The 11,876-nt window shown below is 34.2% G+C and overlaps 2 protein-coding genes across 2 annotated transcripts; both read left to right on the top strand.

The window, feature by feature from the left end:
* Positions 1–5,109: 5,109 nt before the first annotated feature.
* LOC125202063 (40S ribosomal protein S15a-like) lies at positions 5,110–6,552 on the top strand. The gene is made up of 4 exons (XM_048100384.1): positions 5,110–5,265; positions 5,743–5,888; positions 5,974–6,134; positions 6,247–6,552. Exons 2-4 carry the CDS (start codon positions 5,756–5,758, stop codon positions 6,343–6,345), a joined length of 393 nt encoding a protein of 130 aa, XP_047956341.1. The 5' UTR covers positions 5,110–5,265; positions 5,743–5,755; the 3' UTR covers positions 6,346–6,552.
* A 1,329-nt stretch (positions 6,553–7,881) lies between these two features.
* On the top strand, positions 7,882–11,274 carry LOC125202061 (protein TIC 22-like, chloroplastic). The gene is made up of 7 exons (XM_048100381.1): positions 7,882–8,417; positions 8,733–8,807; positions 9,204–9,260; positions 10,558–10,617; positions 10,701–10,781; positions 10,878–10,913; positions 11,004–11,274. The coding sequence occupies exons 1-7, from the start codon at positions 7,953–7,955 to the stop codon at positions 11,085–11,087; spliced, it is 858 nt and encodes a 285-aa protein (XP_047956338.1). The 5' UTR covers positions 7,882–7,952; the 3' UTR covers positions 11,088–11,274.
* Positions 11,275–11,876: the final 602 nt, after the last annotated feature.

Below are 11,876 nucleotides of genomic sequence, written 5' to 3'. Positions count from 1 at the left end.
CAGTCGTTGGCCACACACGTTCAGACCACCGCCGTATTCTGCTCGGTCCAGCCGCTACCTGGAGTTGCTCGCACCTGCAGTCGACGTTCTTTTCTTCATTGATTTACTTTGTTTTTTTTACCATAGTTGCACAAATCTCAAATTAACCAAAAATACTACTCCCTCTGTCCCGGCTAAATTGACACATTCCTTAGTTAGCACGAGATTTTATGAGTAATTGGTTAATGTGTTTAAGTGGAGAGATAAAAGGTGGGTAGAAGTATTGAAATAGAGAGAGAAAGAAAGGTGAATATTTTAATAGGGGTGGGAAAAAGTGGTTGAGTGTATTAATTGGAGAGAGAAAGTTTTCAAAAAAGGAAATGTGTCACCTTGGTTGGGACAAACTAAAAAGGAAAACGTGTCATCTTAAGCGGGACGGAGGGAGTAGACAATTGAAGCTTATTAGGTTATATCTGCTCTAGAACACTCCGCCATTGGACTATTCTTGCTGTGATAATTTCGATTTTTATTTGAAATTTTGTGTTTTAGAGAGGGAGACGAAATACTGAAAAAGGGGCATTAATGGCCAACAAAATTCGAAGGAAAAAAATAAATGCAAAATTAAATTCTATAATATTAAAACATGGGCTATTTCTAGGACACCGAACGTTGGGTTATTTGTTTAATTATGTGGGCCACCCAGCCACATTTCTCATCAAGTTTCATTTCTAGACAAAAGAAAACAAAGTAGGTGAACACGCCCTTAAATGTAATCTAAATTTGACTCTACTAACTAGGCGTTAACTAATTTACAGTAATAACTAATAACTTTCAATTTTGTGTATTAAAATTATCAACACAAAGACATAATTATATCAATACAACATGTAAATTTAAATATCAACACAAAGACATAAATTTAGCAACACACGAATATTGATAAATTTGTGCCTTTGTGTTGATAACATACAAAATTGTTATTAGTTATTAGTTATTACTATAAAATAGTATTTGATCACACACCCTACTTAATTATATTTAAGATCATATATTATGTTATTTAACTATAACTAATTAAAAGATGGGATATTGACATCTAATATCATGAAACTTTTAAAAAGTTGGGTTTTCCCACGAATTTTAAAATTGACAAATAATATCATGAACTTTACCCCGTGTTTGTTTTTTTCCATGAATGAAAATTTTTTCACAAATAATATTATGATACTGATTTTTTTTCGTAATTTTCTCGACAATAATTTTGAGAGCTTCAAGTTTTTCAATCTTTGAAGATAGTTTTTCTTGAAGTACGTCCTCCAAAATTGTTCTTCAATCTATTAAAATAACATGAATTTTTTCATTCGTGGGAAAAAACAAACCCGGGGTAAAGTTTATGATATTATTTGTCAATTTTAAAATTCGTGGAAAAAATTCAACTTTTTGAAAATTTCATGATATCCCTTGAAAGATTTGGACTTTAGCTTTCTAAAGAAATGCAGAATTAAAAAATTTGAACTTTAACATTCTACATAAATGCATACATGGATTATGTAATTAGTATAGTAGTTAAACAAATTAAATCTGACTCGACTAGGGCCGCGGGCTGTATAAATACAAGTTTAAGTTAATAATAGAAGAAATTAAATGGGCCTTAGATGAAGTTAACTTATATGTTTAAGTTTTGAAATTAAAAGGGCCGAAATTTACAATTATCATTTGAATGAAATACATTTTACAAACTATTTACAAAGTTTTATTTAGTCAAAACATTATTATCTGATGTATTTGTATTTGTTATATGGAAGGTCTTCTTAATTACTGTGTTTTTTTGGAACCTTCATTTTTTATTTGCTTTTCTAAATAGCAGATTCTCCATTCTTTCTCTTATAAATACCATGTCCCAACCGTTTCATTATTACTCACCAAGATTTAGTAGTGTAATTAAATTTTCAAAATTAGAAAGTCCATACATTTTAGCGACAAACTAAAAGGAAAATTATTCATACTTGTTCGATGAAGGGAAGAAGAAGTATTAACCATACATTTTACGTGGATCTCACTATAATGAGCACATCTTTACTGCATTTTCATTCAAGCCCAGTGGGCCTAGTTTATTTGTCATGAGCTTTATTTTTTGAGAATCTGGATATCAAACACACAAATTATCTTGTTACAAGATTAGTATATAGAATTGTGAATTCATTTAATTTAATTAACTCAATAAACATTTATATACTCTATCTATCTCTGAAAATTTGTTACTTATTTTCATTTTTATCTATCCTTAAAAATTTGCCGCTTTTCACTTTTATCATTTTTGGTAGTGCACCTCACATTCCACTAACGTATTTTCTCTCATATTTTATTATAAAACTAATATATAAAAGTAGGACCCACATGCCGTTAATTTTTTCAACACATTTTCTATATTTCTTAAAATTCGTGTGAATCACATTTCTTATAAAACTAACTTTAGATATGCCTAACTCTTGAATACGTCTTTTGATATATAGTGTTCCCTCCGTTCCGCGGTAGTTGGGTCATTTCATTTTCTGCATTCGTTTTGTAAAAATGATAATAAATATTTAAAATTGAGAGAGAGTAAAGTAAGTGACATCATAGGGTAGATAAGAGTGTTATCTACATTATTCTCTCACATACTTTACTTTTTCTTCACTTTAACTATTTATTACTATAATTTTTAAAAAACGAGTGCAGAAAATGAAATGACTCAACTACTGCGGAACAAAGGGAGCACTATATATCAAAAGTCGTATTCAAGAGTTAGGCATATCTAAAGTTAGTTAGATGAGGCCATTATTATGGAGACCATTGTAAATCATTTACTTAATGACGGGGAATCGGATTTTAGCATTTTATCGTTTGCTATAAGTATAAAGATTAACATGCAAAAAAAGTGGAATGTGAAGATTGTTCTTGTGCTTAGAGAAAACATTCAGGTCGCTAGTGGTGTTTAACGAGGTACCAATTGAGACCAAGAATTTGTTATTGATTAACCGAGTATAATCCATGACCATATGTGCCCAATGTAAGGGCAATGTGAGAACTATAAAGCGATACCCTCTTCTTGTAAAAAAATTTACATGTAATAATATTTATATAGATGCAAAGACTAACTTTTTTATTAAGTTAATTACTCCTTATGTCTAAAAAAAATAGTCTCATTTTGCCGTTTTGGGATGTTCACAAAAAATAGTCTAATTTCTCAAAACAAAAAGTTCATGTATCATACTTTACTTATTTTTTTCTCCACATCTCTCTTACTTACCAACTTTTTCACCTTATCTCTTATTTTAACAATTTCATATTAAAACTCGTATCATCCAAATATGAGATTATTTTTTATGGATCGAGGGGGTTTAAATTTACTTTAGTGTAACTTTTTTTTTTGGACACCAAATGTAAGATATTATTCAACCAAAATCATAACGATTGCATCGCAAATAAAAATAGGAATGCAATTTAACCAAAACTTGCTCTCAGCTATAGAACCAGATGCCTGAGTAAGCGTGTGGGCAACTTGATTCGATGATCGCCTTACGAACCTCATAGAGGATCCGGAGACCTCTTTCAAAAGCTTACGACAATCTTCTACTACTGCCCCAAAGATAGATTCATCATTCCGTAAACTTGTCACTGCGAGTACCACCGTTTGGGCATCCATCTCAATCTCTATCTCCTTCCATCCCTTTCTTTTAATCCAACTCAGCACCTCTCTCAAGCTAAGGAGCTCGGCCATAGATGGGTCAGCCATCCTTCCCATTTGTCCACACATCCCCGCTACCACCGTCCCTTCAAAATCTCGAACAACCGCCCCACAACTAACTTTTCTTTGGCTCTCGAATACAACAAGATCTATGTTGCATTTTAGCACACCATTTCGCGGCTTCATCCGTGTAACTTTCATTCAACCCAATAAATTGTTAATTTCTCTATAACACACATCAACTCTCAATGTTACAATGACAGTTACTATATTTTATACTACCATTAGTAGATCCATCTAACATAATTTATACTCTATTTTCTTTTTAATATTTCTTTCGTCTAATTTTAAGTGAGTATTTTTTTTTATGCAATTTTGTTTTGAAAATAGGATAGAGTGAAAAAAGTAGACATAATGATGTTTTAACTTCAGAAAATATGTCAATTAGAGTGCGATATCCAAAAAACGAAAATATGTCACTTAAAAGTGAAATGAATAGAATATATTTTTAGTAATGTATTATTCATAATAATTTTATTGTATTTAAACGATATATAAATATTATACACAAATAAAGTAATATGTGAAATATATATAATAATGTAAAACAATAGTCATAAGCTCATTAAAATTGATTGTTTATTACTCTCTCCGTCCCTAATAATTCGTCATCATTGACCAGACACGGGTTTTAAGAAATGTAATAGAAAATGAATTGAAAAAGTTGGTGGCACGTGAGTCATACTTTTATATATTTGTTTTATAATGTGTAAAATAGTTAGTGGAATGTAGGGTTCACTACCAAAAATGGTAAAAGTGAAAGGTGACAATTTTTCAGGGACAGAGAGTATCTTCATTCGTTCTTTGTTAATTGAGTCAATTATTTTTGACATAGAAATTAAGAAAAAATATTTAATGTATCAACGCGATTTTCTTTGCGAATAACGAAACACTACCGACTCTAACATGATTATATAGAATGATTTTGGGAGTAACACTTCAGTTGAATTCAAGTTCGATCTCTACTTTTGGTATTAGGTATGAATCATTCTTAAATCCTTGCGTCATTTGTCACTTCCTTCAAGCTACTTACAAATTAGCAAGAGTAAAAATAATTTGTTACCCTTGATCTACCAATTAAGAAAAAATAATTAAAAAGTTGGATTTAATGAAAAAATTAGGTACAAAATATTAATTTGATTGTATATAGCTAATTTTTTATCACCAAATTTTCATTTGACATTTTGTTCATATTATGTACTACCTAACATTGAATCATGTAATAAATTTGATAAAAGTTAAGAAATTAATATAAAATCAATATACTACTACTAAAAGAGATTGTAGAAATTGGATAGGAATGAAAAATAATCAGATTATATATATTATAAAAATAAAATAAATTCGAAAAAAAGGAAAAACTAGGGTTCAGTACTTCAGCACCTCCGCGGCGGCGTCCTTATAAATTCCAAACCCTACAAATTCTTCTTGTTTTACTCCATCTCCTCACGCCTCCTCCGCCTCCGCCGCTGCCACCGCTGCCACCGCCGGTTTAGCAGGTAAGTTGTTCAAGTTTCTAGATTGGCTTCGTTTTACAGCATTTCTGCCATTGATTTTGTTTCTTCGCTTCATTGCTTATGCATCGGAACAATCGGAGATTTACCTGCATATTTGGGGAAAAAGAAATTGACTACGATTTATAACTCTATGTAGCACGAATTCAGCTTTGTGAGAGATAGTTCTGAGACTTTATATGATTGATTGATTTATTAGCATAATTTATTAACCTGTCGAAGATTTTGATATCTGCTTCTTGTGTTAATGTATGTGCGGAATTAGCGAGTTCATGATGTATATTTTACTGTTCGTTATTCTGTTTGTTCTAGTCTAATTTATGATTTTTTCTGATGCATTTGTATTTTTCAACATTCTTAATCAAATTCATCTTTTTTCAATTATCGAATTGGAATGATACTTCATAGATTTATTCTTTCTGAGCTGTATAGTGTTTGATGCAAAATTTTGTTTTAAATCAGCTCAACTTGCAAGATGGTGAGAGTCAGTGTGTTGAATGATGCCTTGAAGAGCATGTATAATGCTGAGAAGAGGGGGAAAAGGCAGGTCATGATCAGGCCTTCGTCGAAAGTGATTGTCAAGTTTCTTCTGGTTATGCAGAAGCACGGTGCGTTCTTTCCCTTGGTTAAATGCTGTTTTTGGATGTCCCAATATTTCCACAACTGGTTTCTCATGTGAATTGATGTAAACAGGATACATTGGTGAGTTTGAGTTTGTCGATGACCACAGATCCGGCAAAATCGTTGTTGAGCTGAACGGAAGGCTCAACAAGTGCGGTGTCATCAGTCCCCGTTTTGATGTTGGCGTCAAGGAAATCGAGCCCTGGACTGCAAGACTTCTTCCATCTAGACAGGTTGATATACAATGATGCAATCTCAAAGCCTAGCTTCCTTTGAAAATGTTTGCCACATAATTGTAGATTATGATGTCTTGTGTGTTAAAATCTTGGGGAATATTGATTTCAGTTTGGTTACATCGTGCTGACAACATCCGCTGGGATCATGGATCACGAAGAGGCCCGCAGGAAGAACGTTGGAGGAAAGGTTCTTGGGTTCTTTTACTAGAGATGTTGTGTTGCTTTTTGTTTCGTTTTCAATTTAGTGGATGAGAATTTTCTGTTAAAGTTTCATCAGGCGTGACGTTTATCTTCTTTAAGTTGTTGATGTAATGACATGAAGATTATATTTGTTAGGAATGCTAGGGATGCATCTTTGTTATGGACAAATTCCTTTGTTTTGACAGAAAAATAGAGACCAAATTATGTCTTTGAATTAGCTTTTGTTTGAGCTGTAATTCGTGGTGGTGCACCAGTTTCAGCTCAGCAAGTATATGCAACATTTTAAATTGTCATTTTCATGATTCATTAGCTTTCTTGATTAGAGCAATTTTGGGTGTATTTCTGTAACTAGTTATTTCGAAATAAATGTGACAGTCAATGGTGGTTGTTATGTAACTTCACACCCAAAATCTAAGTGGCCTTGCAAAGGAAGAATGTTATCTTCATTCATGAAAATGATGCCATTCCTAACATCAAGGAAGGGGACACAGACCATGTAGCAACAAGTCCAATTCAACTAATATCTATGATTTGGCAATAGTTCAGAGCTATACAAAGCATATACAATTGGAATTAGCATATCATAATGTTTATCAATTGGTCAATGAAGTGGTATCATTTGCACAATATGTCCCATGACTTCAAACAAGGTTTTCATAAGGTTGGAAAGGTGCATTCTTCAAAGAATGAATCATAAGGGCCACAATAGCTACGAAATCACTTGCATGAAAAAAAGATTCATCTTAAAGAGCAAATCATCTCCCAATTGACTTGAAAATGTCGCATAATTTGGTAGAAGAGTGCATTGTTTATACGCATGAAAATAATGCAGTGAGTAATGTGGCGAAGGTGATGAAATTTTCGAACTGTCCATCTCACTAAGAGATTTGGTGTATCAATTTGCATTGCTTGGAATTTAGCGAAGTAGAAGAAGGATGACTCATATTTTTTTTTTTGTAAAATTAAAGATTAAAATCAAGTTCAAGGAGTATCGTTCAAGATGTATGTAGGCGTAGCTATGTTTCTGTAAACGGTGATGCTTATCTATGTACGATGATTTGTTTTTTTGTAAATTCGAATATTTTTTCTAATATCATCACCGTTTGATTGCCACCACAAGCATGACATATCGGCATAATCACTTCTTAATAAGTACAATACATGTAAAATCATCGTTGTCACAAGTACAAGAAATAGGCAAAAACTATGAAATCACAAACACGCACTACCAAATTACATTAAATCTCATAAGAAACTAGGGTTCAAAAGATCATAGTAAGATTTTCACTTTATCTCCTTCTACGCCATCTTCTACCACATTCTTCGCCTCTGCAGTCACTTATCCTACGCCGTTGGTGAGCCCTGACGTCAAAGCCGTGAAACGCAGAAGGTCATCACATACTCAATAAGATCTTTGGATGGCGACAGGGAAGTTGGCAACCGATTAGGTAAATTAACATCGACAACAACTCACCATGTAATAAGAATATAGAAAATGGAAATTCATTTTAGGAAAAAAAAAAAAAAAAAAAAAAAAAGTATCCTAATTTTCAGCATTTTCATTCCGATTGTACCTTCCATTGAGGAATTCCTCATTTCTCAAAAACCAAACCCATGAATTTCTTTAAACCCAAAGAAGGCCGGCAGCCGGCGGCTCCGCCGCCGTCGCCCCAGCTGCTCTTCCAGCAGGCCGTCACATCGCTACAGAAACAGTTCTCGACCTTCGTTAACAATATGCAGAACAATCCCCCTCTCAGAAACCCTTTCTTTGCCAAAATTTCCGACGACAGCAACACGCTTCAGAGCAAATTCAATCCCCCTAGCAATAATAGTGACCTAACTCCTAAGAATTGCGCAATGTCACAGGAAGCAATCGAGGAGCGGCTCGCTGGAGTGCCAGTGTACGCCCTGAGCAACGGCTCTGAGGAATTTGTCTTGGTTTCGGGCACTCAATCGCGCAAAGATCTCGGTTTGTTCTTTTTCACCGAAGCCGACGCCGAAGCTCTCCTTAAGCATATGAAATCTGTTGATTCTTCTATGAGTTCTGGCTCACAAGTTGTTCCTGTTGCTCTAAGCAAGGTATAAATCGCCGGCTCTTTCATTTCTGTGATGAAATACTCGTTTAGGCATTTCATCGAGCATGTTGTAGGCTTAGAATAATGCATTGCGGATTTCAGTACTTGGTTTCATAGAGGTTCAATTATGTAAAATTGGTGGCTTAGTTATACACGATTCATGCTTTTTAACTGACTAATTCATTGTTAATGTAGAATTTTGATATTGCCACTGCGATTATATGAACTTGAAGAATTTTTTTTATGCATTCGTTGTGGTTAGTGTTTTCAGTTATTGGTTTAGCTTTGCCTATGAGTGATTGGAAAATGGTGGTTTCAGGTTTTTGATCTTAAAGTTAATGGGGTGGCTTTGAGATTGTTACCCGAGGCTTCTCAGATAAAGAATGCATTGCAGGTTAGTCTTGGCTGTATGGCTATATGATATTTTCGAGAGGATCACGAGTTATATACACTTAGCTTTGTACACCTTTTATATTAAGTTATTAATTATTAATTGTTTTGAATGTTGACAATTTGTATGGACAGCAGAATGAATCAAAAGAAACTTGATAGTATTGCTTTGAATCTTGAATCCTTGATTATTTAAGCTGATTCTTTTTTAACATTTGGCTCTGCCATATCATCTGCTGCTTTTGCTCCTTCAATGATTTTTTTTGATCCATGGATCGAAGTTGGTACTCATTCTAATAAGATATTGCTTGCTCAAGCTGGTGATATCTACAAATTGAAGATAAGGTTTGCATGTTTAATTGATTTTCGACTCCTGAATTGGTTCTTGCGATGTATGTAGGAAAGGAAAAGGGTTGGTGTGGATGAGGAAAGCTTCCGTGGGGTCCCAGTTTTCCAGGTTCATCTCAACTTCAAGCTTGTTTCTACTTTCTGAAACTGTATATAATCCTCATTTTTGTGATCATATAAGACTCAATATTTTTCAAGTGTAGAACATTTCTTTTTGAAAAGTGCAGAAACATCTTCCATATTATTGTTTGTAAACCATCCAAAATGTTCAACGTAACTCTCTTCTTGCAATGTTTGGAAGTGGTGATGGAAGAGAAATATGGGTCTCGATGAAGGAATGAAAACACACTATTATTGTAATGAAAGTTTTAAGATGGATTTGGTAATTATAAATCTTATGGCTTCCAGGATGGGTAAATCTTTCATCCCAAATCCTCATATAAAGTCAAATCTTTCTATCACAATAATCCCCATTTACATTAGAAAGGGTCTAGTACTAGACATGCCTAACCATCTAAGCACTACTCTAATCATGCGCTCGACCCAACATTTGGTAAAGCATTTTGTTTCTTCAATCTCTATGTCCTGCACATGCTGCTGTACGAGTGTACATCTTGTATTTCTATCTTGTCTGTGCTTGTCCACAATCTTCTCTGTCTTTTGCATGTCTTTAATTCACGTCTCTTTTTGTGCTCGTTGAAGTTCACTCTTGACTGGAACATTGACCTAAGGTGCAGGTAAGTTCTATACCTTGCCTGCCTGCCCTTATAGTCCCTTCTCTTGCTTGCCCAATTTTCAGGCATTTTTCCAGCCAATGGGTGTAGTTTCTTATCTTGCTCTACACAATCATTTTGAAAAGACTTTCCTGGATTTGTAATGCTTTCTTACCAGATTCTAATCAGCTAGAGTCTTGTTACTCTTCACCTCTTGGTGAAAACTGTCATTTCCGTGCTGAAATTGCATTTGGAAGTCTTGTTTATGAAGTTTTTGCCGAAAGACTATGCAAGTAAACATCTTAAGAGGGATATCTGTTGCTAGGATGGCATGCTGTTTTGTTGCCCTGCCTATTTATGAACTTATCCAGTTTAATGCTGTAAACTAGAATATTATTTTCATTCTTGAACTTTTAAATGGATCAAAAAAATTTGTTTGCAGTTAATGAGTACTTTGCTTTCTTGGAATGAACTGTTAATCTTGAAACATATTTTGCTCGGTTAAGACAGCTGGTACTCTGTTGTGTATCGTAGAATTTGTTAGGTATTACTTGAAGGCTGCTAATAAGGGACCTTGTTTTGTTTTCCTTGCATCTCTAATTTCAACTTTCTGAATGGGATGTATCATTTAATTATGAGCTTATATATCTCCATTTGCTGTCATCTTATTCACACTTCTACCATTTATTGCAGTCGAAGAGCTTGGTCTTGAGGAGTGAAAATAAGACCTATCGCCCTGTCTTCTTCAGGAAGGTTTAAAATGACGACTCAGCCACTCATCTGTTTCTTTACACTTTGATTGCATTTAACATTCTTTTGCTTTATGAAATGTTTAGGAGGATCTAGAAAAGTCACTTTCTAGAGCTTCACGTGATCAGAAGCAGGTGAATCCCAGCTTGAGGCGAGGGGACATACAGGTATCAGTATCCAAATTACCGTTTCCTCTGAATACCTGCATTATCAAAACCTTTAGCCATCAGTAGCTTGTTCTCATTCGTTGGTTTATGTCATAGGTTGCTGTTCTTGAGGATATAATTCATGGAATGAAGGTGAGGAGTTCACCCCGTACCTTATCTCATATCCTTCCCATCATGATTCAATGTTATGGCCTCTTATAATCAAAGTGAATTTCTTTCCAGGCTACCACAGTGTCATCATGGGACGATGTAGTTTTCATTCCTCCCGGTTTCGAGGTTTCAAGTACTCCAGCTCGACAAAATTGATCGTCAGTTCATCTGCAAAATACCATCTATCTAGAGCTTTTATGTTGGGAGGTTGCCAAATTTTCTACTCTGGAACTGGTTACTTTGTTACTCGGAAGTGGTAAGTTTTATTTGCTAGTTCGAAATGCATGTTTTAGGATGATCTTTTGCCATTTTAGGGCCTGATGAGACTATCGAGTTCATTTCATTGTTAAATGCATTCGATTCGAAGAAAATGGCGTTTTAAATCGGACTAGGCTCACCCGTAAAATGTGTTTCTCGCGTCTTAGCTTCATTTTTTCGATATCCCAATTCGATAAACATGTTTATGTGTGTGATCATAGTCAAATTTTTGGTGCTAGAACAAGTCTATGACTATGACCAAACAATTTTAAAAGTTCATTATCGTTTTAAAATAAAGTAAAGAAAGGTTAGAGATCTATAACTGCCCCTAATGTTATTAGGTGTAGCCAACAAATGCATGAACTTGCATATATTTTAGTACATAATTTAACAACCCTAATATTACTAGGTGATTTTAGCCCTTTTTATGGTGGTTGTCCGGAACTTGTCATGGCATGCTTCACCGGAATTATACACAAAAAGTGACATAATTCATCGAACGACATGCCACGTTTACCTCAATCTAATGTCGTTGAAAGTAAAAATCGAATATTTAAGGAGATGATAAATGTTGTATTAATTGACTCGCACGTACACAAAATATCCTCACAAAATTGTTTTAGAAGGTGGTAATTATTAGTTGAACAAGATTATACTTAAAGGTTAGGATATTAATCCTTGTGAAAA

The sequence above is a fragment of the Salvia hispanica genome, chromosome 1 (genome assembly GCF_023119035.1).
Source record: "Salvia hispanica cultivar TCC Black 2014 chromosome 1, UniMelb_Shisp_WGS_1.0, whole genome shotgun sequence".
Taxonomy (NCBI): Eukaryota; Viridiplantae; Streptophyta; class Magnoliopsida; order Lamiales; family Lamiaceae; genus Salvia; species Salvia hispanica.
Note: the sequence above shows the minus strand (reverse complement) of the source record. Positions and strands in the feature narration are given on the sequence as shown.

Bases quoted from the DNA above. Each gene is read 5' to 3' on its own strand.
- LOC125202063 (XM_048100384.1), top strand. From the start codon at position 5,756: ATGGTGAGAGTCAGTGTGTTGAATGATGCCTTGAAGAGCATGTATAAT. The intron at 5,889-5,973 runs GTGCGTTCTTTC...TGATGTAAACAG, and splicing joins TCTGGTTATGCAGAAGCACG to GATACATTGGTGAGTTTGAG. The intron at 6,135-6,246 runs GTTGATATACAA...TATTGATTTCAG, and splicing joins GACTTCTTCCATCTAGACAG to TTTGGTTACATCGTGCTGAC.
- LOC125202061 (XM_048100381.1), top strand. From the start codon at position 7,953: ATGAATTTCTTTAAACCCAAAGAAGGCCGGCAGCCGGCGGCTCCGCCG. The intron at 10,782-10,877 runs GTATCAGTATCC...TTTATGTCATAG, and splicing joins TGAGGCGAGGGGACATACAG to GTTGCTGTTCTTGAGGATAT. The intron at 10,914-11,003 runs GTGAGGAGTTCA...ATTTCTTTCCAG, and splicing joins ATATAATTCATGGAATGAAG to GCTACCACAGTGTCATCATG.